Source organism: Zonotrichia albicollis, chromosome 10, assembly GCF_047830755.1.
Source record: "Zonotrichia albicollis isolate bZonAlb1 chromosome 10, bZonAlb1.hap1, whole genome shotgun sequence".
NCBI lineage: Eukaryota > Metazoa > Chordata > Aves > Passeriformes > Passerellidae > Zonotrichia > Zonotrichia albicollis.
Genome location: NC_133828.1, coordinates 18,922,902 through 18,948,597, shown reverse-complemented (window position 1 = coordinate 18,948,597; position 25,696 = coordinate 18,922,902). Strand labels below are relative to the sequence as shown.

The following is a 25,696-nucleotide window of genomic DNA, read 5'->3' as shown; positions in this document are numbered from 1 at the left end:
ATCCGCCTGTTGGCACTGGGCCAGTTACCCTGACCAGATGAAACCCACGTCAAGCAGTTTGGCAAACAGAGCTGAGCACCAAAATTCCCGAGGGGCACCCCTCAGTGGCTGTGGGAAGGAAGTTTTCAGCAATCCTTGCCATACTTAGCTCCTCCATTGCCACCGCCCTCATCGGAAGTTCCCTCACAGCGGACCGGGTTCAGGACGCGTCCCCGCCGCTTCCCGCACGGCCATTGGCTGACCGTACCGTCCATCAGGCGGTGGGCGGGGTCTGGCCCCCGGCCCGCGGGACGGCTGCCGCGCCTGCGCGTTGGGGGCTCTGGCGGCCCCGTGTGGCGGAAGCGGCGGGGCCGCGCCAGTTCCGCCTCGGCGTCGTTGGTGCTGCACAAAATGGCGAAGATCGCCAAGACCCACGAAGGTAAAAATAGCCCGGAAGGCCCCGTGTCCGCGGCCGCCCGCGCCTCGCTTGGGCATCGCCCTCTGCTTGTGTTGCTCCCCGGCTCCGGTCAGCGCCAGGCGCGGCTCGTCGGGCGGGGGCCGGGCGGGCAGGGCCTGTGTGTAATGGCGGCTGCGCTCGTCACCACCGGGCCGGGCGGGGGACGGGCATGAGGGGGAGCTCTCGCCGTGCTGGCGTGGGACGGAGTGGCGGCCAGGCCTGTGCGGGGCAGCTCGGTCGCTGAACTCCCCTCTCCCGGCCTCCTTCCTCCCATCGAGCCTCGGCCGGTGCGCTGTGCAAACCCCGCGGGGCCGGTGCGAGTTTCGCATCAGAAACGCCGACACCGCCGTTCCTTCCCCCGCCGAGCCCTTTGGCCTCGGTAACCAGGGCTGCGGGCACGGAGAACGGCGCGGCCGTGCCCAGACTGACCCGCCGCGGTGCTGGCTGAGAAAAGTGCCCCGAAGGAGGGGAAGGATCGTGAGGTGTGGAGCGTTCGCGCTGCCATTTTACACAGACTTCCTGCGGCCGGCTGTTGGCGCAGGAACGCGGCTCCCTCGGCTCCCGGGGCTCCCTGGGCCGTGGAGCCGCCGAGCGCTGTCCCAGGCGGGCTGTGCTTCTCCAGCTGGCCCCGAGCGCTGCTCTCTGGCTCTTCTCAGAGGGAATCACAGCGCTCTTTGTGGGCATTGCCTGCGGCTGGCCCTGCGCTTATGGATTTTCAGGCACCGGAGAAGAATTTGAAGAATTGCACTGCTGCTGTGTTTTTGCTTCGGGGTTTTTCACTCATGTTTCTGTGTGCGATAGGTGTTCTGTTGTGTTTTGTTTTAATTTATATGCGTAATTCACTGATCGCAAACTACCTCTGGATGGTGGTTGTGCACTGTGAGGGCACCCAGTCATTCGTTGTCTTTTTCTAATTTTTAAATTTTTTTTTTCAGTTTTGCACTGAAAAAGCTTTTTAAATGGAAATCCATCATCTCCCGTGGAAGTGGGGTTAATGTAGTGTTTAACACTACAGACCTAATCTGAGCTTAGGGATGAAGAAAAGATTAAACTGTTGTGCTTACTTTTTTAAAATTTAATTTGATTTCTGTTTTTTTTTAGAATTCTAGTGTATTTTGGTACAATTACAGAAATTGTCTTCTTCTTTGTTTATATGCTGTGACGTGTAAGAGTTGTGTGAGATAGTACCCAAGTGAGTATTACCCATCACAGTGCTCTGCCTCTCCTACTACCTACAGAGATTTTTGTCATAAAACAGTAGAATTGTTGAGGTTTGGTTGTTTCTTTTTCTTTTTTTTTTCCCCGAGGTGAAATTGTTTATTTATTGGAGCAAATGGTGATGATGCACTGACGTCAGTGAAGACACTGACATGCTTCCAGTTGCATGTGTTTTGATTGGTGTTGTATCAGAACAGGTTTGAAGGGGGAGGGTAGTTCAATTAAAAATATATATAACAGGGTATGATCATGTAAGGGGCTTTTCCAGCATGGAGGCATTAGCTGAGCAGCTTGATTATTTTGCTTCCAAGTTCTGTCCTATCATTTTCAGTTCATCACTAATCTTTTGAATTGAGTTGTTACTAAATCATCTTAAAATATTTTAATATATTTGTATTGTTTGTTAGATACTTATTGATTGTTCAAGATACAGCTTGAAAGAACCATCAGAGTTGGAGTTTGTGTCAGCTGCATAGTTAAAGGGGAACTCTGAGGCTGAAAAGTGAAGTTTCAAGTGGCAGCTTATAAAGCCTCCATAAATGTGTGAGCTTTCAATAGTGTTGAAGGTCATTTTTAGTTTAAATTTTTTTCTTGCTGAGAAAAGAACAGAGATCTTTCAACATAATAGATCTAACGTGTAAGAGTGCTAAAGTAGCTAAAAACAAAGCCATGCAAGGGCAAGCTAAATGTGCAAAAATATGATAAGACATGAAAACACAGAACCTGTTTACTCTGTAAAATACCTCTTCAGCACAGGGTCATTTTTTAATGTTTAGAGTAGAACTGCGTGTGTGGTAGCATATAGAGCACATAGAGAGAGCATCTCTTTGTGCTAGATGTTGAGACTTCAAATTCATGTGTGTTGACTTCAATAATATTCAGCATTTGTGCTATGTTTCAAATCAACTGCTTGTTAAAGCTACTTCTGCTAAAATACTAAATTATATAAATAATAGAGTAAAATACAGAAAAAGAATGATCAGGAGAATATTATCCCCTTCCTCTTTTTTTCCCCCCTATTTCCTACTCCCTTTACTGTTTCTCTGTGAGTGAAGTTTCCATTCTGTCCTGCTTGACTAAGCCATTAAACAAGTGGTTTACTTTGCACAATGTATCTTTAGGCACTGTAATTTCTCTTTCTTAATTTGCTTTTTATTAAAGAGCTTTGTTAAACATGGGGTGAGCTTTGCAAAGGAAATGCCACTTAGCTCAGGGAAGCTAGCTGGCACATCTTGAATGTCAAAATAGCATTTTCCACCTAAATATGTGATGCTTTCCAAAACAGGCTGCCTGTGGCTACAGCCTCCTGGTTCAAGGGCAGATTTTGTAGGATGTTCTGGATGCAGGGTTCCAGGTGGGAGCTCAGAGCAGAGGGGCAGAATCCCCTGCCTTGCCTTGCCCTGCTGCCCACGAGGCTTTGGATGTCAGGACAGGTTTGGCTTTCTGGGCTGGGAGGTGCTTCAGTTAAACTGGCACCTGGAGGCTGGTATGAATTAAAAATTGGGGTGGCTATCAGTAAGGTTTGTTGAGTCTATATAGACTTTTTTTTTTTTAAATAAATAACCCAGTAGATTTTGCTGTAGGAAAATGAGAATGCTCCTTACCCTGCTAACAGATATAATTTAAAGGAGAACGCCAATTATGAATGACACCTCTACTCTCTTAATGAAATGTAACTGTTTTAAAGATAATGTTGGAGGACAAGGCCTTGGTATGTTAAGTGTTGGTAAGAACCATCAATAAGAAAATATTTTTGTGTTGACACTTTCAGTGCAGAAATCCCCCAGCTGTTTCACTTAGCTGTTGGTGATAGTAGAGGTGGGAGGCTAAGCACGAGCAAATCTCTGTGGCCCATCCTGCAGTGCAGGGGACTTCTCATGTGAATTCTGGTGTGTTTGTTACGTGCTGGAGCCGTATGCTCTGGTTGAGTCAGTGAACAGCTGATGAAGATCTGTAGGCAAGATCCATGGGCTTTCTGCATGCTGAAGGCGGTTACAGCTGTGGAGTTTGAGCCAGGGCACTGAGGAGGCAGGGTGTTTGTTGTCCCACTGACTGCCCTTGGCAAATAAGGGAAGCAGTGGGGTGGTACCCTCACATCACCCCCTCGGTGCTGATGGGGTTGTCCTTGGCAGAGATGGAAGCTCCAGGTATGCCCTTCCACCCCAGTTCTGCAGTGCACCAGGCTGCAGAGGGAATCAGGAGCTTCATCTGCTCCTCTCTGGGACAAACAGAAATAACTGAAAAGTCTGTGGAGAAGGTAATTGAGTTTCCTTGGCTCTATAGCTGTGCCGTAGGGTGGTTGCTCACAACCTTAACAGGACACTGCAAGTGCCTCTGAGGGCAGCAGACAGATCCCTAATTTGGAAGTAGTTTCTTTCTGCTGCTTCACACAACTAACACATTGGAGAGCAGTGTATTCCAAGTTCTGGACTTGGAATCCAAGTGGAATCCACTTGGAATCCTGTCCCAATCAGGGACAGGAATCCCCTGGGCTGTGCAGGATTTTCCAGGCAGCAGGAGGTACCCCCAGGCTGGATTCAGGAGGCTTTTGTGAGCTTTCAGCTTCTCAAGTCTGTAACGCTGAGGTGACTGAAGTTACTCTGCTCTAGAAAGCTGCAGAAGTTCAGTGGAAGCCCTGAAATGGCTGGAGCAAGATTCTCCTTATAAGCCTTTAGGGTCTATCTTCTGTGTGTGGGACTCTTAATGACTTCAGAAACAATTTGTGCTGGGTTTCCTCACTGCACCAGTGCAGGAATTGCTGATTTGCTGCCAGGTTTGCTGTGCTTCACACGAAGGCAGTGCTGCTTTCTGACTAAGTGAACTCTCAGTTCTGCTGTTCTCACTCGTAGCTATATGGCAGTGTGTCAGGTAAAACTCTGCAGAGTTGCCCCTCTAGAGAACATGCCTTTGTTCAGGAATCATAATTTGGCTTACTGTGGGGTTGTGGTTGGTTGTTGTTGTTTGTTGGGGTATTTTTGGTTTTTTTTTTGGTTAGTGGCAGTCTGTGATAAGAAAAGGACCCAGCTGTGACGTTAAGGCTTGATGTTTGCAGTGTTGACATTTTAAACTTTTAAACAAAGCAACTCTGATCCAATAATTTGCATTATAATGCTAATAATCTTAACTTTAGAAAAAAGTATTCTTATTTTTTGTCAGGTTTCCTAACAGGTGTTGAATAACGTTGTGTAGTGTCTTTTGCAAGATGGCTTGATGGTAAAAACATGTCATGTTTATTCATCATGAGAAGAGGAGTGAGCAACAGTAGTAAACAATTATTGAATACTCAGGATTCAAGATATTTGTGAACAAGATTTCCTGTAGCTTTTTTCGTAAATTGACAAATTCCCTTTAAGTTAAGGTAGCAGGCAATAGCACTTCAGGTGGGAGAGGGAGAATCCCAGAATTATTCATGTTGAAAGGGTCTTTTGCAGTCCAATTACAATGTAATCCAATTCTTCCTTGCAGCCATGCTCCTTCATATTCCTGCAGCCATAAAATGCAACTCTTGGGGGTTTTCTTGGCCATTCAAGTAATTGTTTGATCTAGTGGAATTTATATTGTATGGATAATTGTTATTCCATATCTATTAACTCCAAATTCACGTGAAAACAATAATAATTTTTACACAGCTGTGCCTCAACATACTACAGTTGCCTTTGTTGAAGATAGCTGGATTACTGCAATTTATTTTCATCTTGCATTACAACAGATGGGAGGAAGGCATGGTTTAATTTTATGCCTTGTTTTTTGGATTAAGAAGTTAATGTTCTTTCTGAAAGTACCGAATTTCTAGGGTCAGAGATGGCCACCAGAGTTGATTAGAGTCAGATCCTGATACAGCACAGGAATGACAAAGCTCCCATTTGTCCCATTTGAGGAGTGTTTTGTTATCCAGAAGAATAGCAGTCTTCAAAGATGGTGATGCAGGCAGGAATAATGATGAGGAAATAACATTTGAGCTTCCAAAGTGAAAACAGAGTCCCTAAGTTTTGGGGTTTTTTTATTAACTTGTTACCCAATGGCATATTGGAGTTGGATTTTTTATTTACTTATTCAAAGATAGTATAGCTTTGCAGTATGTAATGAAACAAATACAGTGTTGTATTAAATCTCAGTTCTGAGAACCTGTGCAGTAATTCTTTTGAACAGAGTTGTTTAAATTAGCAAAATTGGTGATAACATTGTGAAAGGCTTTTTTTAATGAGAGGATGACATTTGTTGTGAAAGGGTTTTTTTAGTGTAGTGTTGAGAAATACTGCTGTGGTGTAAATTAGCTTCTCTGCTACCTCTGGCAGAAGATGGGATGTGGTAACAGTGAGTTAAATAGTTTGCTTTAAGCCATATAATTAAAGTACACTTGCTGGATCATACTAAAACATGAGGAGGAGCTTTTTTTGAATACCAGCTTATGAATTGTGATTTTGTAGTTTTGTGTGTCATATGTTTATTTCTTGAATGATAATCTTTCAGGTTGGGCAAAAAACTGTTTGCTGTACATAATGACATGGCTGCTGTATTTGGTATGTTTGTGTAACAAGACTGTGTGTTTGTCTTTACCCTAGATATTGAAGCACAAATTCGAGAAATTCAAGGAAAAAAGCCTGCTCTTGATGAAGCACAAGGAGTAGGCCTTGATTCCACAGGATATTATGATCAAGAAATTTATGGTGGCAGTGACAGCAGATTTGCTGGATATGTCACATCTATTGCAGCTACTGAATTGGAAGATGTAAGTAATTTTATTTATTTTGTTTGTTTAGGACTTGCATTGTAGCTATTTCAGAATTGATTTTGAGTAATTTTTAATAGCAGTTGCTTGAAGTAGAACCAATTTCCATTAAAGCCATAGTGGACCAAGTTATGTCTTATGTAGGAAGCACATAAGCATGAAATAATTTGGGTTGGAAGGGGCTTAAAGATAATTTTGTTCCAACCATCTTGCCAGGGACAGGGACACCTTTCACTGGACCAGGTTGCTTAAAGCAACCTCCAACCTGGCCCTGAACACTTCCAGGGGTGGGGCATCCACAGCTTCTCTGAGCAGCCTGTGCCAGGGCCTCACCCCCCTCAAAGAAAACCATTTTTTTCCTAATATCCAATCTAAACCTACTCTCCTCAGTTAGAAGCCATTTCCCCTTGGGCTGTCACTACATGCTCACATAAAGGAGTCCCTGTCCCGCTCTCTGCTGGGCTCCCTTCAGCTGCTGGAAGGCTGCACTTAGGTCACCCCAAAGCCCTCTCTTCCCCATTCTGAACAAACCCATTTCTCTGGCCTTTCCTCAAATGAGAGATGCTCCATTTCTCTGATCTCTTGGTGGCCTCCTCTGCACTCACTCCACCAGGTCCCTGTCCCTCCTGTGCTGGCCCCAGAGCTGATGCAGGGTTCCAGGTGGGATCTCAGAGCAGAGCAGAGGGGCAGAATCCCCTGCCTTGCCTTGCCCTGCTGCCCACGGGGCTTTGGATGCAGCCCAGGGCACGTGTGGCTTTCTGGGCTGGGAGTGCCCATGGCTGGGTCATGGCCAGCCTGCCCTCCACCAGCTGCCCCCAAGCCCTTCTTATCTGATCTACAGTTCCAAGTCTGGCTTGTACTTAATGAATTTTGCTCTGAGAGCCCTGTAAGCCCAAGCAGAAGGCAAAAAGTTGTGGCCTGGTACTTGCAGTTAGCCTTGGCTGGAATAATTTACTTTGTTCTGTTACTGCTGCCAGAATTACAAATGACAGTAAAAAATTTATTAAAACTTCAGCCAGCAAATCGTAGTGACTGTTTTAAGATTCCTGGTTCAAATTTCAGAGCTGTTTTTAAGAACTGGCTTTTTCACTGTGTTGTGTTTTCCTTCTGTATCCTACTTGTAAGATTACCTCATGTTAATTTCTAATATTAAACATTGGACCATATTTTCAGTTGCAGGTCAGATCTATAGGCCTTATCATAAGCACAGAGGCAACTACATCATACACTGAGATAATTCTATTTCTAAGAACGAGGAAGATGTTTAGTTTAGTACTAGCTGATACTTGAGGGGTTTTTTTGGTGATGTACTTGTGTCATCTGCAGACTTCTGAGAATGCCTTATTAAAAATTTCCATTGCTCTGGGGCTCACTGAAAAAGTTCCATAGTTATATGAGCAGTTTTTCTTTTGGGGTGCTGTGAATAACTGAATAGAAACTGACTGCTGATGTGAAGGAATAGCAAAGGCAAGTGCTTGTTATTGCCATTGTGATTAAGTATAAATTAACATGAATCTAGCTCTGAATTATTTTGCTGTTTCTGAAGCCTTTTTATTAAGTCTTCTTCCATATCTATATCTATATATACATATATATGTATCTGACTTGTATGAAAAATAGTTTGAATATCTCTGCCCCAGTTCTCACACACCAGCTAGGGAACTAGTTAGGTTCTAACGGTAACTAGTTAGTTCTAATGGTGCTAACTAATGGTAGTGCTGATATGACATACAGACTTTTTGTCTAATTAGTGCAGATAGCATACTTGGTTAAATGTAGCATATTGAAGATTACTTGAGCCTTCTTAGTGATATGGGCAGGTTTATCTGATTCACCAGTTTGTGAATAAGAAAATCTATATGAGAAAGCTTGCTAAAATTTTGAATTAGCAGTTCTACTTGTCCATTTTCATCTTTTCTATGACCACAGCATGTTTTTTTGATGTTAGTTTATCTAAATATAATACCAGCATGACCAATTCACCATGTCTTTACTGACAGGATGATGATGACTACCCTTCCACAAGTCTGCTTGGCCAGAAGAAGCCAGGATACCATGCTCCAGTGGCATTGCTTAATGACATACCACAATCTACTGAACAGGTACGTTGTAATTGAGGGCACAGTAAAATAGTCTTGTAAGCACTGAGGAAAACAAGTGTTAATAACAGGTTTTGTTTGCTGGAAATAAAAGATCTGTGTAAAGAGCTGTGCTTTTTAAATGTTGCTGCAAGCTTGTTAAATTCCACAGGGTTATAAAGATTGGCACTTGTGCATGTAAAGCCAACATGAATATAGAAACTAAACTATCAACATTTTAAAAAATTAAAATCCAATACTTTGTTAAATTAAAATAACTGGGAAACTTAATATCCTTTATACGTATAATTTTTAAAGGAAAATGTAATCACCTAAGTTTTACATTGCTGAAGTATTTTTCTGTAAAATTTAAAAGCACAAGAAGTAGTATTAAGTCACCCTGCAAAAAGAAGGGGAAAGGTCAGCAGCATGAAATGCTTTGGTAACAAGTGAATAAACTCTTAAAATACCAAATTTTTATCAGAAATGGTTTCATAAGAAGTTCTGTGTTTAAAAAACTGAAATTCTAGTTATGGAAGTAAAATTTAAGTTAGTATAGTGTTTTGACATTTCCTGCATAGTGGAGGCAAAAAATAATTTAAGTCTCTTTAATAATACTTAAAATGAATACAGTACCTGACATACAGTACCTGACAGTTTTCATATTGATTTTCATAGATCTGTGACTAACAGGCTCTCTTGGTTTTTAGTATGATCCTTTTGCAGAGCACCGTCCTCAAAAGATTGCAGATCGGGAAGATGAGTACAAAAAGCACAGGCGGATGATGATAATTTCCCCTGAGCGTCTCGATCCTTTTGCAGATGGTAATTTATTTTGGCTTTTCTATACCCTGTATGAAATTTTTGTCTTTAATTGTCTTTAGCCCTTTGATTTCTGTTGGCATGCTTATAAACTTAGTTTTGTTTTAAACATCCCCTTTTCATAGAGATTTGGTTGAAAATTTAGATGCCATATTCTTCATCTTTATAATACGAGTTTTCTTTCCAGGTAGAAGGACAAGAAACTTGTCAATGAGCCATTGCCATAGAAACACAAAGGGTTAAAGGTTTCTCTTTTCATTTCGTTTTGGGTTGTGCGTTGTACTTTGAACAACTTGTGTATTGAGTGCTCAGATTCATTCAGTACCTTGATAGTTTTCATTCCAAGTTATAGACTTACAGGGTTACTGCTTTTGAAATGCTAGTAGAGCACCTAATTCTTACCATCCTATGTAAACTTTAGGTGGTATAGCTAAAAGAAGCAAAAGCATATATAAGACTTTGATACTATTAATAGTTCAAGTCTGTTCTGATAATTTTAGAATGCAAGTCAGGAGAAGGGGTGTTAGTGGGTCTGAAGTTTTCTTCAGGTGAGTGAGTTTCACGTGTGGCAATAAGGTGCCTGTTGGCTTAAAATTAGTAGCTATTTTGCAGGTTTTACAAATGAGAATTTCAGCCTGCATGAATTAGTAGGGATATTAATTATTTTACTTGCTTAATTGTAATTGATATAAACATGTATTGTCAGAATTCACAGGCCCATACTAACTGTCCTTAATTTCTTTCCTACAGCAGTACTGCTATATGCCAGTCCTGTCTGCATTCTTAAGGGTGCAGTTCAACACATCCTGTGTAGATTATGGTGAAAAAGTATTCCAAAGGAAAGTCCTATCAAAGCTAGTGTCAGAAAGACACAGCCAATTGGGCAGTGATCTTCAGCATAGAAATGTTTAAGAAGTTTATTTTTTTCCCTAAAGTATAATAGCTATACCACTTGTATAGCAAATCTGCACATTTTTCTTAAAGAAAAGTGTTTTTCTTGACAAGTCTCATTTCTATAAAGTTGGGCTTCTTTTAATATATTTAAAACCTCAGTTAATGCAAGATACAGAGCATAAAGTAACATATGGTGTACAAAACCCATTACCTGTGAGTATTGTTGTGGTGGTGTATGTACTGTATTGCATTCAGATCCCAATCACAAGTGTCCCTTGAGAAGAGAAGAGGGGGAAAGTGTCATCAAACAGTATTTTGGGGTTTTTTATTTTGTTTTATTTTTATTTTGAATGAAGCCCTGTTACAATATGACACTAGAAGGTGTGTGAGACATGTCCAGATTTGTCAAACTTATAAATGGGTCTTTATGATAAAACAATTTAAACATTACTTAGGTATGCAATAGTTATTTATAGTCAGATAACAAGTAGGATTTAACAGCTTACACAAGGTAATGTTTTGATGATAAATATCTTTCCAAAGTGTTACTAATGGTAAAGAGATAATTTTCTAGGCTTCTATTCTGCTGCTTGAAGTCAGAACTGCTGATGGAGACAAAGGCACGAAAGTGTACGTATTCCGGATTAGCAACCCAGGAACCCATCACTTCTGAAGACTCTTAACTGTGTTGTCATTTTATCATTTTTATCGGCTTTAAAATATTTGTTTGAAACTGCAGTAGTTATGTTTGTGTTCAAACAGGTTAAATTGATCAGCAAACTGAATAAACGTAAGATACATGTAATTTTAAAAAATTTCGATCAAAAAGTAAAATTAAATGATCATGGAATAATATAATACTAGAGCAGGACAGTAGAAGTCCATAGTTTCTGCTTATCCTGTACTCATTGTGCTCCATTCCTGTTGCTGTTCTCTTCTGCAGGAGGGAAGACTCCAGACCCTAAAATGAATGCCAGAACATACATGGATGTTATGCGTGAACAGCATTTAACAAAAGAAGAGGTGCGTGGAGGGGAGGGTTTTCCACGTGGGCTGAGTTTCATGTTACAGCCTTAGAAAGCATGTTCCAAAAGTGGGAGCGTAAATTCTCTTCACTTTGTTTTGACTTAAAAGCCCCTTTCTTTGGAAAATCACATTCTTCATATGTTGGAAGTCAATAGAATTTAAAGATGGAAGTTCTAAAAAAACATCTGTTCTGTGTGATACTTAAGCAATGCAGGGAAAAATAGTCTCAATACATTTTAATCTGGATTTTTTTTAAAAAAACTTGGACTTTCTCTTGTTCATTATTATCTTTCAGAGGAGGAGAGAAAATCTAATTGAGAATTACTCAGTGTGAGAGATGTTTGTTTTTGTGAGCTCTCTGTATAGGTAGACAGGGTGATTTTTAAAAGGCTTTTGATGAAGTACCTACAACAGCCCTGCAGTACTGAGATTGGGTATAAGATTGCCATTTGGTTTTAAATGTCTAAAAAAAGGAGAAAACCCAAAAACATGCTTTAAAATTTATTTAATAGTTAAAAAGATATTGATAATATAAACAGATTTCTTGTCTAATACCTCCAGTACCATCTTGCTAATTGGAACAAGACCTTGTAGTTCCAGTCACTTCTAACATTGATTTATCTTAAGTGAGGAATTATTTCATAATTTTGGCAGTCTTACTGCTTATGGATCCACTGATAAGTGCAAGACAGTCTCTGTTAGTGTGCTGTTTCAGCAGTATCATCTCAGGATTTAAAATAAGAATTTCAGGGCTTTTTCATGTCATGGGATGTAGCTCCTGTGAACATATTTTCTAAGTCATCCATCTAGTTTACTGAAGTGGGACTTCTTTGAAACAGGTGGCTAATGGTTTTAAGGCATATACCTATCGGTGACAGAAACTGATAGCTTCAAAAATTCCCTGTGCATTTGCTGGAAGAATGGCTTTTATTGAAAAATTGATTTAAAAACAGCCCCTCAAATACAGCTCCCTTGGCACTATAGAAGAATTTGGAAAAAGAGTGGCCTTGAAATAAAGCAGTGGCTAACTGCAGGTTATTTGAGCAAAACTGCAAAAAAAGCATAAAAAGATATTAAAAAAGCTCTTTTAAAGGTATAATTTGAAAAATTCTTACGTTTTTGTTTTTGTGCTCTTGAACAGAGGGAAATTAGGCAGCAACTAGCTGAAAAAGCTAAAGCTGGAGAGCTTAAAGTCGTCAATGGAGCCGCTTCTCAGCCACCTTCAAAACGCAAACGGCGTTGGGATCAGACAGCTGATCAGACTCCTGGTGCTACACCTAAGAAATTGTCCAGTTGGGATCAAGCAGAGGTAATGACCTAGTGCTCATCAGCTGTCTACAGAAGGCATAATCAGTGCTTATCCTCTTGAGTGTCAGAAGTTTCTTACTGTACTTAAGAACAGCTAGCAATGTTTTACTGTACAGGATGAGATACTCACACTTTTGGTTTTGTCTCGTGCAGACTCCAGGGCACACCCCATCCCTGCGATGGGATGAAACCCCAGGCCGTGCAAAGGGAAGCGAAACTCCAGGTGCCACCCCAGGCTCCAAGATCTGGGATCCCACTCCCAGCCATACCCCAGCAGGAGCTGCAACGCCCGGCCGGGACACGCCTGGGCACGCAACGCCAGGCCATGGGGGTGCCACTTCCAGTGCACGCAAAAATCGCTGGGATGAAACCCCCAAAACAGAAAGAGGTATTTATGGCAAACTGGGAGGTGCATCATAAGTTTGGAATGGTTCATTGTGCTGGGTTTTTTCACCTTACGTAAGCAGTGAGTTCAGAATCCAGGCAAAAAGTAATTATATTCTGACATCTAGTGGTTGATGTGGGGAATTGTTACTGTCTGAGTTCTCAGCATTGGGTTCTGCCTGTGCCTGAGTGGCATCCATGATAGTATCTCAGCTCCAATATGGAACAACAGTTTTGTCATAGCTAATGACTGCTGCAGGTGAGGTTTTTAGTGTATAAAGGACACAGTGGAAAAACACACGTCAAATTACTTTTCATAATATGTTTGTGTGTTGTTTTTTAATTGTTATGGGGTTTTTAAAAAGGTTGTTATTAAAACAAGTTAGAGAAGCATCTCACCTGCCTAATTTGAATTTGACTCTGGTGTCAGAGAACAGTGAAACACTTGTTACCTGCTTTTTATAATGCTTCTATCAAGGGAGTACATGGAGTACTCTGCTCAATTCCTAGAATATCTGAGTAGTTCTTGTTTTTTTAAGACTCTTTTTATGCTAAGGTTCAGTAAGAAGATGACACTTTTCTCGTAAAACAAATTTCTCTGTTAGATCTTTTTAGTGTAAAGCCTAGGTTTTTTGAATATTCAGCAAAGTCTTTACTTTTAGCCTGCTGTTAATTTGATACTGAAAATGGATTTGAATATTGATAGTATAGTTGGAATATATACTGGTCAGCTTTCTGAGAAGATCTGGTTTGTTTTTCCGTAGATACTCCGGGCCATGGCAGTGGCTGGGCTGAGACACCTCGTACAGACAGAGGCGGTGACTCCATTGGTGAGACACCGACCCCAGGAGCGAGCAAAAGGAAATCCCGCTGGGATGAAACGCCTGCGAGCCAGATGGGCGGCAGCACTCCTGTTCTGACACCTGGCAAAACACCCATTGGAACCCCAGCTATGAACATGGCAACCCCTACACCAGGTGAGCTCAGTCCCTTGTCCAAGGCTTCTCTTTGTGTTGTGGGAATGAAGAATTTCCTTTTGTGTTGTCTTTTGAAACGGACTTCTGCCCAGCATGCTCTCCTGCCTGTATGAAAGCAGTCAGTGTATGCTCAGTATACTATTTTTGTGGCAATGCCCAGGGCAACTCATTTCTGGAGAGGAATTGAGGCTAATGCTACTTACCTATTGCTGTTCAGTTTAGTTGGTAAAAAATGATGAAAGGCTCTGTAAAAGTTTGACATCTTATTTGGCTACAGAGTTCAGGTGCTATGGAAACTTTGACTCGAGAGCATTAAAAAGTTAAGTAAACAAGTCATCTGCTTCTGCATACAAAAGGATTTTTTAAAAATACTTATTTTTTTAAAATTTGAATATAGGTCACATCATGAGCATGACTCCTGAACAGCTGCAGGCTTGGCGCTGGGAGAGGGAAATTGATGAGAGAAACAGACCACTTTCTGATGAGGAATTGGATGCTATGTTTCCTGAAGGATATAAGGTAATTAATCTGGATTAAAATAACAGCAGACCATGATGAAGTTTTTTTCCTACCAGGGATTACTGTTTTTTTTTTTCCCCAGAAGTAGAATGTTTCACATTACGTATTGATTGTACACACTTGTTTGACTTAGTATAAATTCCTTAGAAAGGGGCGTCTAAAGGTGATCTCACAGGCAAATCACTGCTGTGCTTCTCAGTGCTGGAAGTGCTTGTCAGGGCCAGAAATGTACTTTGTATGGGCTGATAGAAACTGTGAAACAAATAGAAACTGTGAAACTGATAGAAACAAACATGGAAGAGGGTCAACAATTACTGAGACAGCAAGAATACTATGTTGATTCAGTTATTGAAGTACTTCTTTAATCCTTGGAGATTTCACAGTTTATTATCCCAGCTCTCAGCAATGGGAGTGAGTTTTCTTCTGAATCGTTGGCAGTACAGGATAAGTGCAAATACACGCTCTCAGGATGAGTTTGTATTGCTGTGAACATGGGACCTGTTGTATGCAGTAACACACAAATCCCCAGACAAATAAAGCGAAAGCTACAACTTCAAGCTTCAACGTTTTGTGTTTGATGGGTTCTTCTTTTCATATCTGTTGCAATTAAAATGAATTTTGTCTTTCTTTCTCAGGTTCTGCCACCCCCAGCAGGTTACGTGCCCATCCGTACCCCTGCTCGGAAGCTCACAGCCACTCCCACGCCCCTGGGGGGTATGACGGGGTTCCACATGCAGACCGAGGACCGCACCATGAAGAGTGTCAATGACCAGCCATCGGGCAACCTGCCCTTCCTGAAACCAGACGATATCCAGTACTTCGACAAGCTGCTGGTAAAGGAGATTTCACTCATGCTGATTGAACTTCACTGCTCTCTTTTGATTATATAGCAATGCCCATTTATTTGTCTGTAATTATTGGCAGGTTGATGTTGATGAATCGACTCTGAGTCCTGAGGAACAGAAAGAGAGAAAAATAATGAAATTACTTCTGAAAATAAAGAATGGCACGCCTCCCATGCGAAAGGTAAGATGAATTGCCAGATACATTTATGCAATCCAATTTTTCAAAAATTGGTGTTTGTTTTCAGGTTTAGCTTTAGTTGTCCATCCATGGGATTCTCTTGAAGATAATTTTGTAAGCTTTGCTATCTATTGTGATTTAAACCCAACTGTTAACTAAGCCCCACACAGCTATTTGCTTCTCCCCTTGCTTCCCGTAGTAGGATGAAGGAGAGAATCAGAAGAGTAAAAGTGAGAAAACTTGTGTACTGAGATAACAAGAAATAATAGTAAAGGAAAATAACAGAAAAAAAAAAAGGATAAATAAACCCCAAGGAAACAAGTTATGCAGATGGAAAACACTTGTTCACCACCAACTCAAGTGATGCCTAGGCAGTCCCCTAGCAGCAACTCTTGGCCGGCTTTCCAGCTGGCTTGTATGCTGAGCCTGGTGCCATAGATGTAGAGCATCCCTTTGGGCAGTTTGGGCCAGCTGTCCTGGCTGTGTCCCCTCCCAATTTCCTGTGCCAATCTGCCTTCTCAATGGTAGGGTGGGGTCAGAGGGCGAAAAGGCCCTGACTCTGTGTAAGCCCTGCTTGGCAGTAACTAAACATCCCTGTGTTAATCAGCACTGTTTCCAGCACAAATCCAGAACACAGCCCCATATTAGGGTCTGTAGAGAAAATCAGTTTCAGCCAGAACAGGACACTCTGTTCAGTGCTTTTGTTCTTCCTCTTCTATATCTGTGTGGCTTTTTGTTATTGAGTATAATTTAGTACTGCTGCTTTTTTTGACAGTAATGTCAGTCACTAAATGGTGTAGGTCTTGTATGATTTTTGCTCTTTTTACAATTATGAGAAACTGATTTTATAGTGTGTTTTGCTTACACGGCTTTGTAACTTTCTGGATTTTGTGTCTTTCACTTAAATTAGCTACTTAGTGTAGCTCTTCTTTAAGTTTTGGCCTTAAGCACTAGGCAGCATAATAGCAGTCTTTTCTGCAAATGCTCTAAACTGACCAAGCCCCAAGCTGCCTGGATGCAAACAAGGGCTGTGAAGCTGTTTTCCAAGGGGAGCCAGTATCAGCTCACAAGTATGCTTCTCTTGAAAACTGAACACCTGGGCACTGACAACACAGTGTTTGTCACCACACAATTGTATTTTAACAGATCAACTTAAAAATGCTTGAAATAGTTTTGTGGTGCTTGGGGCAGATACTTGGAAGCCTGTGGATGCATCAGTTAACATTTAACTTGGTTGTACCTGTTTTATGATTGTTCAGTGTCGCTTCCTTAGTTTAACTGGCAGGTGTTCTGGTTTTGTTCAGGCTGCGCTGCGGCAAATTACCGATAAAGCTCGGGAATTCGGAGCGGGGCCGCTGTTCAATCAGATCCTGCCCCTGCTGATGTCTCCAACACTCGAAGATCAGGAGCGGCACTTGCTTGTCAAAGTCATCGACAGAATTCTGTACAAATTGGATGACTTGGTCCGACCATACGTACACAAGGTCTGTTGCAGCTTGCTGTTTCATCTCTGATTTGCATTTTGCCATTTCATCTCTGATTTGCATTTACTGCATTTTATGTGCATATGAGAAGAGGATGATGCCACTTTTTTTAGACATATTTCACTTTCATGTTTCTTTAACCAAACTTGAAAGTTTTTATGGTATGATTGGAGTGTAGGTTGTACAGTATTGAGGCATGATGTAAATATGATATATGCATATTTGGAGGTGGGAAGTACCTTATCTGATCTAGGTAGTGTCTCCAGGCTACATCCTTAAGAGACTTAAGAACTGTAAAAAACAATGCAATAGATTTAATTTTTTCTGATCATTGTAAGGCTTTAAGCTTGAATTAATGGAATCATCTCTGTTTCATGAAATAGTAATAGTATAATAAGTATTAATAGAATAATACTGTAATATTAATATAGTAATAGAAATAGTATAATAAGTATTAATAAAAGGAAATATTAATTTGTTTATCTTTTTTAGATCCTTGTCGTCATTGAACCACTGCTGATTGATGAAGACTACTATGCTAGAGTGGAAGGCAGAGAAATTATTTCAAACTTGGCTAAGGTAAAGCAGCATCCTTTATTAAAGCACTGAGTTAGCTTACATATAGCTGCATGTTTATAGGCATGGCAGAACAATTAGCTGTGCTGTTCATAAATCCAACTGGCATGTTTTGTGTTTTGTCCTGCAGGCTGCAGGTTTGGCAACAATGATCTCCACAATGCGACCTGATATCGATAACATGGATGAGTATGTCAGAAATACAACAGCTCGAGCCTTTGCTGTTGTTGCATCTGCTCTGGGCATCCCTTCTCTGTTACCCTTCCTGAAAGCTGTCTGTAAAAGCAAAAAATCCTGGCAGGCCAGGCACACTGGCATCAAGATTGTACAGCAGATTGCTATTCTTATGGGTTGCGCTATCCTGCCTCATCTCAGGAGCTTGGTTGAAATTATTGAGCATGGTAAGTTCTGCTTTCCCAGACAAAGTTTTTTTTTACCCACTTTCTATCTGGAAGTTTTTATATCTCAATAAGGCACAGTGACAGTAAGGTCCTGGTTTTGTTGTTGCTGTGACACTGAGAAACATTTCAGCTGACTCTGAAAGGTGAATAAAGACAAATAATTGTTCAGTATTCCTGCAAATAAGTTAATCCCTTTTACACTGCTGCTCTGTTGTTGCTAATTTGAACTTAAGGCACGAGTACAAGAAGTGGTACTAAAGGCTGATCTCTTGCAGGGCTGGTGGATGAGCAGCAGAAGGTTCGCACCATCAGCGCTTTGGCCATTGCTGCTTTGGCTGAGGCAGCCACTCCCTATGGTATTGAGTCATTTGACTCTGTCCTGAAGCCCTTGTGGAAGGGTATACGTCAACACAGAGGAAAGGTAAATCCAAAATACTTTCTTTAGTTTGAACTGAAATGGATGTGTTCCTGCTGTAACTTATTAGAGACATATTTTGCATTTCAATAGGGTTTGGCTGCGTTCTTGAAGGCCATTGGTTACTTGATTCCACTCATGGATGCTGAGTATGCAAACTACTACACCAGAGAAGTCATGCTGATTCTTATCAGAGAGTTCCAGTCTCCTGATGAAGAGATGAAAAAAATTGTGTTAAAGGTATGTCACAATGATAGTTTTGCATTGATACTGAATATGTATAAAAAAAATCCAAACAAAAGCAAAAAAACCCCACACCCTGCACCAGATTAAAATTGTTGGATTTTTATTTCCTGTCAGGTGGTAAAGCAGTGTTGTGGTACAGATGGTGTTGAAGCAAACTACATTAAAACAGAAATCTTGCCACCCTTCTTCAAACATTTCTGGCAGCACAGAATGGCACTGGACAGAAGAAATTACAGACAGGTAATTTTGGTGTTTTTTTTAGCTGGGAAATTATTTACAGTAGAAGAAAATTAGAGTGTTCATTCAGGCTAAATACTTTTTTGTCTGTGTCCTGAAACTTGATTTTTGTTTTTACTAGCAATTTAGAAGTTGTGTAGCTAAGAAGATTTTTAGGTTTTTAGGGGGTTATCATGACATTTTACAACTGTGAATGTCTTCATCACTTGCAAAGTGGGGTGGTTCACCTAATTTATGTTCTTAGAAACACTAGATGATTTCTGAAGCCAAAACTAGTTTTTTGTAGTGGACTTAATCTGTTTCTTCAGACTAGGGAAATTATTTTCAAGGTGTAGAAAGTAGATTTTAACTACTTTTAAGCATAATTTTAATGCTTGCTTATTTAACATTTCTGTATTTCAGTTGGTTGATACGACTGTGGAGCTGGCAAATAAAGTTGGAGCAGCAGAAATTATTTCTAGAATTGTGGATGATCTGAAAGATGAGGCTGAGCAGTACAGAAAGATGGTCATGGAAACAATTGAGAAGATCATGGGAAATCTGGGGGCAGCAGACATCGATCACAAACTGGAAGAACAGCTCATTGATGGTATTTTGTACGCCTTCCAGGAACAGACCACAGAGGTAAGGCCTAGGGTTGGAGTGTTCCATTCCCTGGAATTGTAAGCCATCTCACTGTTAGTTATACAGAAATGTGTGCTTCTGAGTTAGATTTTTAGAATCCCTTTTTAGATGTCAGTGCTCTAATCAGTGAAATCCAGAAACAATCTCTGGAATGTGTTAGCGTTTTAAAAGCAATTTTAGATTATGGCAAGTTTAGGTAAAATGTAGTGATGCTGTTTGTCTGATTGTCCTTCATTGTTTTTTTCCCTCAGGATTCTGTGATGCTGAATGGTTTTGGCACAGTGGTTAATGCTCTGGGCAAAAGGGTGAAACCCTACTTGCCACAGATCTGTGGTACAGTTTTGTGGCGTTTGAACAACAAATCAGCCAAAGTCAGGCAGCAGGCTGCTGACCTGATCTCTCGTACTGCAGTTGTCATGAAGACTTGTCAAGAGGTATGGACTTCTCTTCCAGATTTGCTCTGGCAGCTCATAGTAATGAGAGAGGAAGGGAAAATGACCTTCTAACTCTTTTTGCTTGCTTGTAGGAAAAACTGATGGGACACTTGGGTGTTGTTTTGTATGAGTACCTGGGTGAAGAATATCCTGAAGTACTGGGCAGCATACTTGGAGCGCTTAAGGCTATTGTGAATGTTATAGGTATGTTTTTGTCTTGATTACTTGTCTCTTCAAGAGCAAAATAAAAAAACCTCTGTAAAACTAAATGTGCCTCTTTGAATTCAATAGGTATGCACAAGATGACACCACCAATCAAAGACCTGCTGCCACGGTTGACACCTATTTTGAAGAACAGACATGAGAAAGTACAGGAAAATTGTATTGATCTTGTTGGGCGTATTGCAGACAGGTAAGCTGAGTAATGTTAAAATAGCTAACCTTCTTTGTGGGCAATTACTGTAGCAGAAGCTCAACTTTGGCTTCTGGGTACTCGTTGTCATGTCTCTTGATATTTCTGAAGTTGTGCCCAAAACTTGAAATACTTAGCAGACACACTGTTGAATTACCTAATAAAGGAAATGGTTAAGCTTACCTCTGTGGATAGCAAATGAATAGGTGCTACAGTTTGTGGCTTTATGTAAAAATCTCTAGCATCACTGAAGAGGTTACTCACTTTATTCTCTTTCAGAGGTGCAGAGTATGTTTCTGCAAGAGAATGGATGAGGATCTGCTTTGAACTGCTTGAGTTATTAAAAGCTCACAAGAAAGCTATCAGAAGAGCCACAGTGAACACTTTTGGTTATATTGCAAAAGCTATTGGGTAAGTTGGTTTAATGCTCGTCCACTTCTTCACACAGTTACCAAATATAGTGATGATTGTTAGTTTTCTGGTGGGAAATACTCAAACTTCTCTACATTTTACATGTGCAGACATTGTTTTTCTCATTTTGAAAACTATAATCACGTATTCTTGATTAACATAGGATGTTGCACTTCTGAACAAAATTTGTGGACTAATAAGGTTAAAATCTTACTCAGAGTAAGAGCTGTTGTCTCATGAATTACTGTGGTGTGCATTCGCACCCTCTTTGTATTATTTCATAAACTCCTTTAAAGAATTTATCTTCTCTCTTTTTTTTTCCCTCCCCCCCACCAAATCACTAGTTTTATCAATTCTTAAAGGTTTGTTTCCACTAAGGTCATACTCCAAGTCAGCACATTGTAGAATGAGGCACCGTTGCCACCTTTATGTGTGTTCTGTAAGAGACTGATGACTGGCTGAATGCAGATAGGGCAAGCAACCAGGGGAGTGCTGTAACTGATCTCCATGTATAACATAACCTATCTCTGTCAATACTTGTTTTTATACAAGTCTGTAATTTCCTCTGGGATCAGAGTAATAGTGCTGCTACTCTACAGAGTTCACAAGTGGAAGAACAGAGGGCAGGGAAAAAGCTGAGTCTAGACAAAGTAAAAATGTTGCTATGAAAATAAATCCTTTAGCTGTTCTAGAGTTCAGTGTTTCATGTTTAGCGTTCAGTTTGTTTCCTAATTCTCTAAACTATTTATGAGGGCTAAACCATGTTTCTCTGCCACTTTTTTGAAGCTTAACTAATTTTTTCCAAATCCTCACTGAGTCTATTGACATGGATGTCCATGTTGTCTCTTCCAGACCTCACGATGTATTGGCCACACTGCTAAACAACTTGAAAGTACAGGAAAGGCAGAACAGAGTATGTACTACAGTAGCTATTGCTATTGTGGCTGAAACATGCTCACCCTTCACAGTGCTGCCTGCACTCATGAATGAATACAGAGTTCCAGAACTGAATGTCCAGAATGGTGTGTTAAAATCGCTTTCTTTCCTGTTTGAATACATTGGAGAGATGGGAAAAGATTACATTTATGCTGTTACACCATTGCTTGAAGATGCTTTAATGGACAGGTGAGTGCACTTCTTCTGTGGTACAGTTACCCATAGTGACTTTTTTAAGGATATACTTGATTGTTAATGGTAGCAGATATGCATATTGTCCTTCTTTGCTGAAGACTTTAAGTGACCAGCATAATTTGTAAGCTATTATTTGCAAACAATTTGCTCCAATTTTACTAATAATTCTGAAGATTAAAATTATAAAAGCATCTTCAGTGAGTCAAGACTTCTTACATGGAAACTGCTTTTGATAATTTCTATTGTTGGTACTTCTGTGGAATTGGAGTGCATTAATTTGTCAGAAAACTCCCATTTTTTTCACTTTACTCATTTTTTATACTCTGCCCATTGCTGTCACTAAGTATGGCTTGAAAGTGTTATTAGTGCTTTCAAGAAAAGCGTTACTGAAAAGAAACAGTATGCTTGTCCAGTCATGTTGCTTCTAAGTCTCATTTATTATTTCCCATTGTTCTCTTTGCAGGGATCTGGTGCACAGACAAACAGCCAGTGCTGTGGTGCAGCACATGTCCCTTGGTGTTTATGGGTTTGGCTGTGAGGATTCTCTTAATCACTTGTTAAACTACGTGTGGCCCAACGTGTTTGAAACCTCTCCTCACGTCATCCAGGCAGTTATGGGGGCTCTGGAGGGCCTCAGAGTGGCGATTGGGCCCTGCAGGATGTTACAGTACTGCTTACAGGTATGGTCTGTGTGCTGGGGCAGCAGATAGAGCTGTCAGGCAGGACTTCTTTCCACCAGACAGAAAAGTCAGCTGAAGATGATTTCCAGCAATGGAAAAATGGGCTTTTTGTCTCCAAAGTATTTTTTAAACAAATACTCTGTGCCAAGGACTTGAATAGTGGAAATAGGCAGTAAACAGAGGGTTTGGTATAGGGAGATAACTGATTACATCACAGAACTTGTGTAGAAAGAGCAGGTAACTTAGAATATCAGTTGACTAAAATAGCCTGGCACTTCGATTTCTAAATTGGAAGGATCTCAAATTTTGAGGATGTGAACTAATGTCTGGGGAATAAATTAGCTGTGGGAGGGGTTATGACAAGTAATCAGATAAATAAACGAGAGGATAGGATTAATAGTCGTGATTTGTTGTTAGCCAAGAGAAAAAGTGAGATGTTTACAAGAGTGCAGCACTATAAACAGTGCTTTGATTAGACTTGGTACTGCTAGAGCAACACTGGGCAGTTCACCTTCTGTAAATGGGGTGGTAAAATCTGAAGACTCCTTTTCTGTGTTACTTTGTGTCACAGCATGTGACAGTGGCTGTGTTGGCTATGGAATTAAAACTCACCTAACAGTGGGGAGCAAGGATTAAAGTCATGCAGGTCTGTGTAGTGAAGGTGTGACAGCATTTTAGTAATAATTTGCAGATAGGAAATTTCAGACTTTTGCAGTGTGGGGACCTCAGCATGAAGGTACTGAGGTCAGTAGGAAGATGCAAGTCTCTTGCAGTGCATATTCCTGCAAGTACTGTCTGTATATTGTTAGTACATAGAAATGTTTTTTCCTAGAGCTTGTATGTTCTGTCCGTTTATTAAATGCTTGTTTTGCAACACTTGATTAAATTCAATAAAGCAACATTGGAACTGCAAGCTTTTATTACATTTTCTTCTTTTCTGTTTTCTAGGGTTTGTTTCACCCTGCCAGAAAAGTCAGAGATGTTTATTGGAAGATCTACAATTCAATCTACATTGGCTCACAGGATGCTCTGATAGCACATTACCCAAGAATCTATAATGATGACAAGAACACCTATATTCGTTATGAACTTGATTACATCTTATAATCTTCTTGTTCAGTTGTTTGTGTTTAATGCACAGCTGTTGTTCAGTTAAATGCTTCGGATTTCATGATGTAAAATTTTAAAATTTTGGAGATCAGCGTAGAGCTGGTCAGAGGCAGAGCTAGGTATCCAGTAGCATGATTTTTTAAATATGTCCTCGTTTTTTGATGTTAAACAGTTAAAGCCAGTAGTGACCAACAAAACAGTAATTACAAAGTACTGGAGGGATTTTGTTTTGGATCCATCTTTATGAAGATTTAGATTTCATTCCTTGTGTTTAAAGGGGAAGTTTATTTGAGAAATAAACATTTGTGTATAAAAACTAATTTGTGTGTGTTTTTTGGACAGAGGGGCTTGTAAAATAAGTTCCTTTGGATTAAGTATTTGTTTATGTAATGAATAGGTGGTATAAAACATTTTAACCCTTTTTGTCATCCACTAGCTTTTGAATAAATAAGAAAAATGTACCAACTGTAGTTAATGTGTGTATCTTTGTCATGCAATAATGTAGCTGTAGCCTGGCTGATGGTTGTAGTAGCATCAGTTTATTTTCATGGAAAAAGTATTTCATTTCTTCTTGTTACTGCTTCATTTGGAGTATCCTGGTGGACATGGCTTGTTAAATTTTCAGAAGTTAGCAGTTTTATTGTAAATTGCATTTGTAAAACCAGTTGTGAAAATTATGCGCATTGATATATTTACAGGCTGTGCTGTAATTCAATTAAAGAGCTAGGAAAGTTGAGTCCCCAGCACCTCAGATGAGGCAGTTTCTAAGAAAAGCATTCTATTTTCTCATTTGCTTTTTGCCTTTTGTGTGTGTACTACAAAGAAAAAGGTTTTGCTATCAGTAAAGCACCTAAAACCCAAGGATAAAGGATTTTGTTAGTAGTGTACATTATACCATGTTTGTAAGGTAACAGGAGGCAGTAGCTGGCTATCAGACACCTTGTTCTGTGAGTGCTTGATTTCCATCTTACAAGTTCAGGGCAGTGGTGTTACCTGACTTTTCTCTGTCTCACATAAATGTGAGAGTCTTTAACTGTTCAGCATATAGAAAATTTGACCCTTTCAGGTCTAATTTTTTTATTAGGGGTTTGGGATGGCACAAAAGCAACTTGGGGCCCTTTTGTTAATAAAGGTGCCACTGCTACTTAGGAAAGGGGAAAAGTATTTTTCAACAGCTGGTTTTACCTAAAACTTAGGTAAAAACAAGCTGCAACTTGTTGAAGTCTTTATTGCTGAACTGTTTCCTCTGACAATAAGGTGCACTCTAGTCTATTTTTAGTGCTTTGTCACTGAATAGTATTGTTTGTATTACAGATAGCCTGCCATCTTCCTTGCTTCAGAAGTTGTGCAAGACAGAAGCAAGCAAGTGCCAGTAGAGAGGGAGAAGGGCTGGAAAAAAGCACTGAGTTTTGAGAGATGGGCCAAAAGAGAGCTCTGAAACAGGTAGGAATAGATGATGGATCCTGACTTCTAGATATGCTTCAGCAAATTCATTATTCTTAGAAATAAGAAGTGAAATTGTAAAAATTTTCTCAAAGTGGAGAGCAGCTTCAAATTGTTACCATTTTTGTATTTTTGAAGTTCATCACTTCTAAATCTCAAATGCTTTCATAAATCTTTTTGAGGAAGGTGCAATGTTTCCCTTGTTTCCTCAGGAAGACAGAAAAGGGAAGGAGAACTGTGTGATGAAACAGAATCTTACATTAAACTGATGTTCATGTTTGGGTGTTTTGCTATCCCAAGTATCTGGTATGAAGTCAGGTTTGAAATATTGAATATTGCAGTATTTAAGTGCAGCTCTTGATATGCAGAGTCATCAGGAAGCATTTTTATCCTTGAGACTTTGTGGATCTGTGGAACTCTTACCTAAAGAGGCCATCTCTGGATCATAGACTGGTGGGATTTTCTGGGAGCCTGCAGCAGCTTGTAAAGGATTTTGCTTTTGTTGTTTAGCAAGCACATTGAGTTTTATTCAGCACAGGAAGATTAAGGAGGAAATTTGGGGGAAATAAATAACTACCTAGATACAACATCTGTCTGTGTAGACAAATATGTTTATTTTCCAGTACAAACTCAAGTCATTAATGAATGGGAAAGTTTTGCTCTGAGGTGGTGGCTGGT

The 25,696-nt window shown here is 40.3% G+C and overlaps 1 protein-coding gene across 4 annotated transcripts; it reads left to right on the top strand.

Moving 5' to 3' along the window:
* The first annotated feature begins 258 nt into the window (after window positions 1-258).
* On the top strand, window positions 259-24,045 carry SF3B1 (splicing factor 3b subunit 1). 4 transcript variants are annotated; one of them, XM_005490906.4, is made up of 25 exons: window positions 260-418; window positions 6,217-6,383; window positions 8,384-8,485; window positions 9,172-9,286; window positions 11,121-11,200; window positions 12,345-12,512; window positions 12,665-12,899; window positions 13,660-13,872; window positions 14,270-14,391; window positions 15,027-15,224; window positions 15,316-15,417; window positions 16,719-16,898; window positions 17,391-17,477; window positions 17,605-17,875; window positions 18,151-18,296; window positions 18,384-18,530; window positions 18,651-18,776; window positions 19,176-19,397; window positions 19,649-19,831; window positions 19,924-20,035; window positions 20,123-20,243; window positions 20,523-20,654; window positions 21,507-21,779; window positions 22,249-22,465; window positions 23,414-24,045. In XM_005490906.4, the coding sequence occupies exons 1-25, from the start codon at window positions 391-393 to the stop codon at window positions 23,570-23,572; spliced, it is 3,906 nt and encodes a 1,301-aa protein (XP_005490963.1). In that variant the 5' UTR covers window positions 260-390; the 3' UTR covers window positions 23,573-24,045. The 4 variants fall into 4 exon arrangements, with proteins under 4 accessions (XP_074404317.1, XP_074404316.1, XP_005490963.1 ...); XM_005490907.4 differs by lacking the exons at window positions 260-418; window positions 6,217-6,383; window positions 8,384-8,485; window positions 9,172-9,286 and adding an exon at window positions 9,349-10,807; XM_074548216.1 differs by lacking the exons at window positions 12,345-12,512; window positions 12,665-12,899; window positions 13,660-13,872; ... (15 more) ...; window positions 22,249-22,465; window positions 23,414-24,045 and adding an exon at window positions 10,752-10,807 and having other exon boundaries at window positions 259-418.
* The last annotated feature ends 1,651 nt before the right edge of the window (window positions 24,046-25,696 follow it).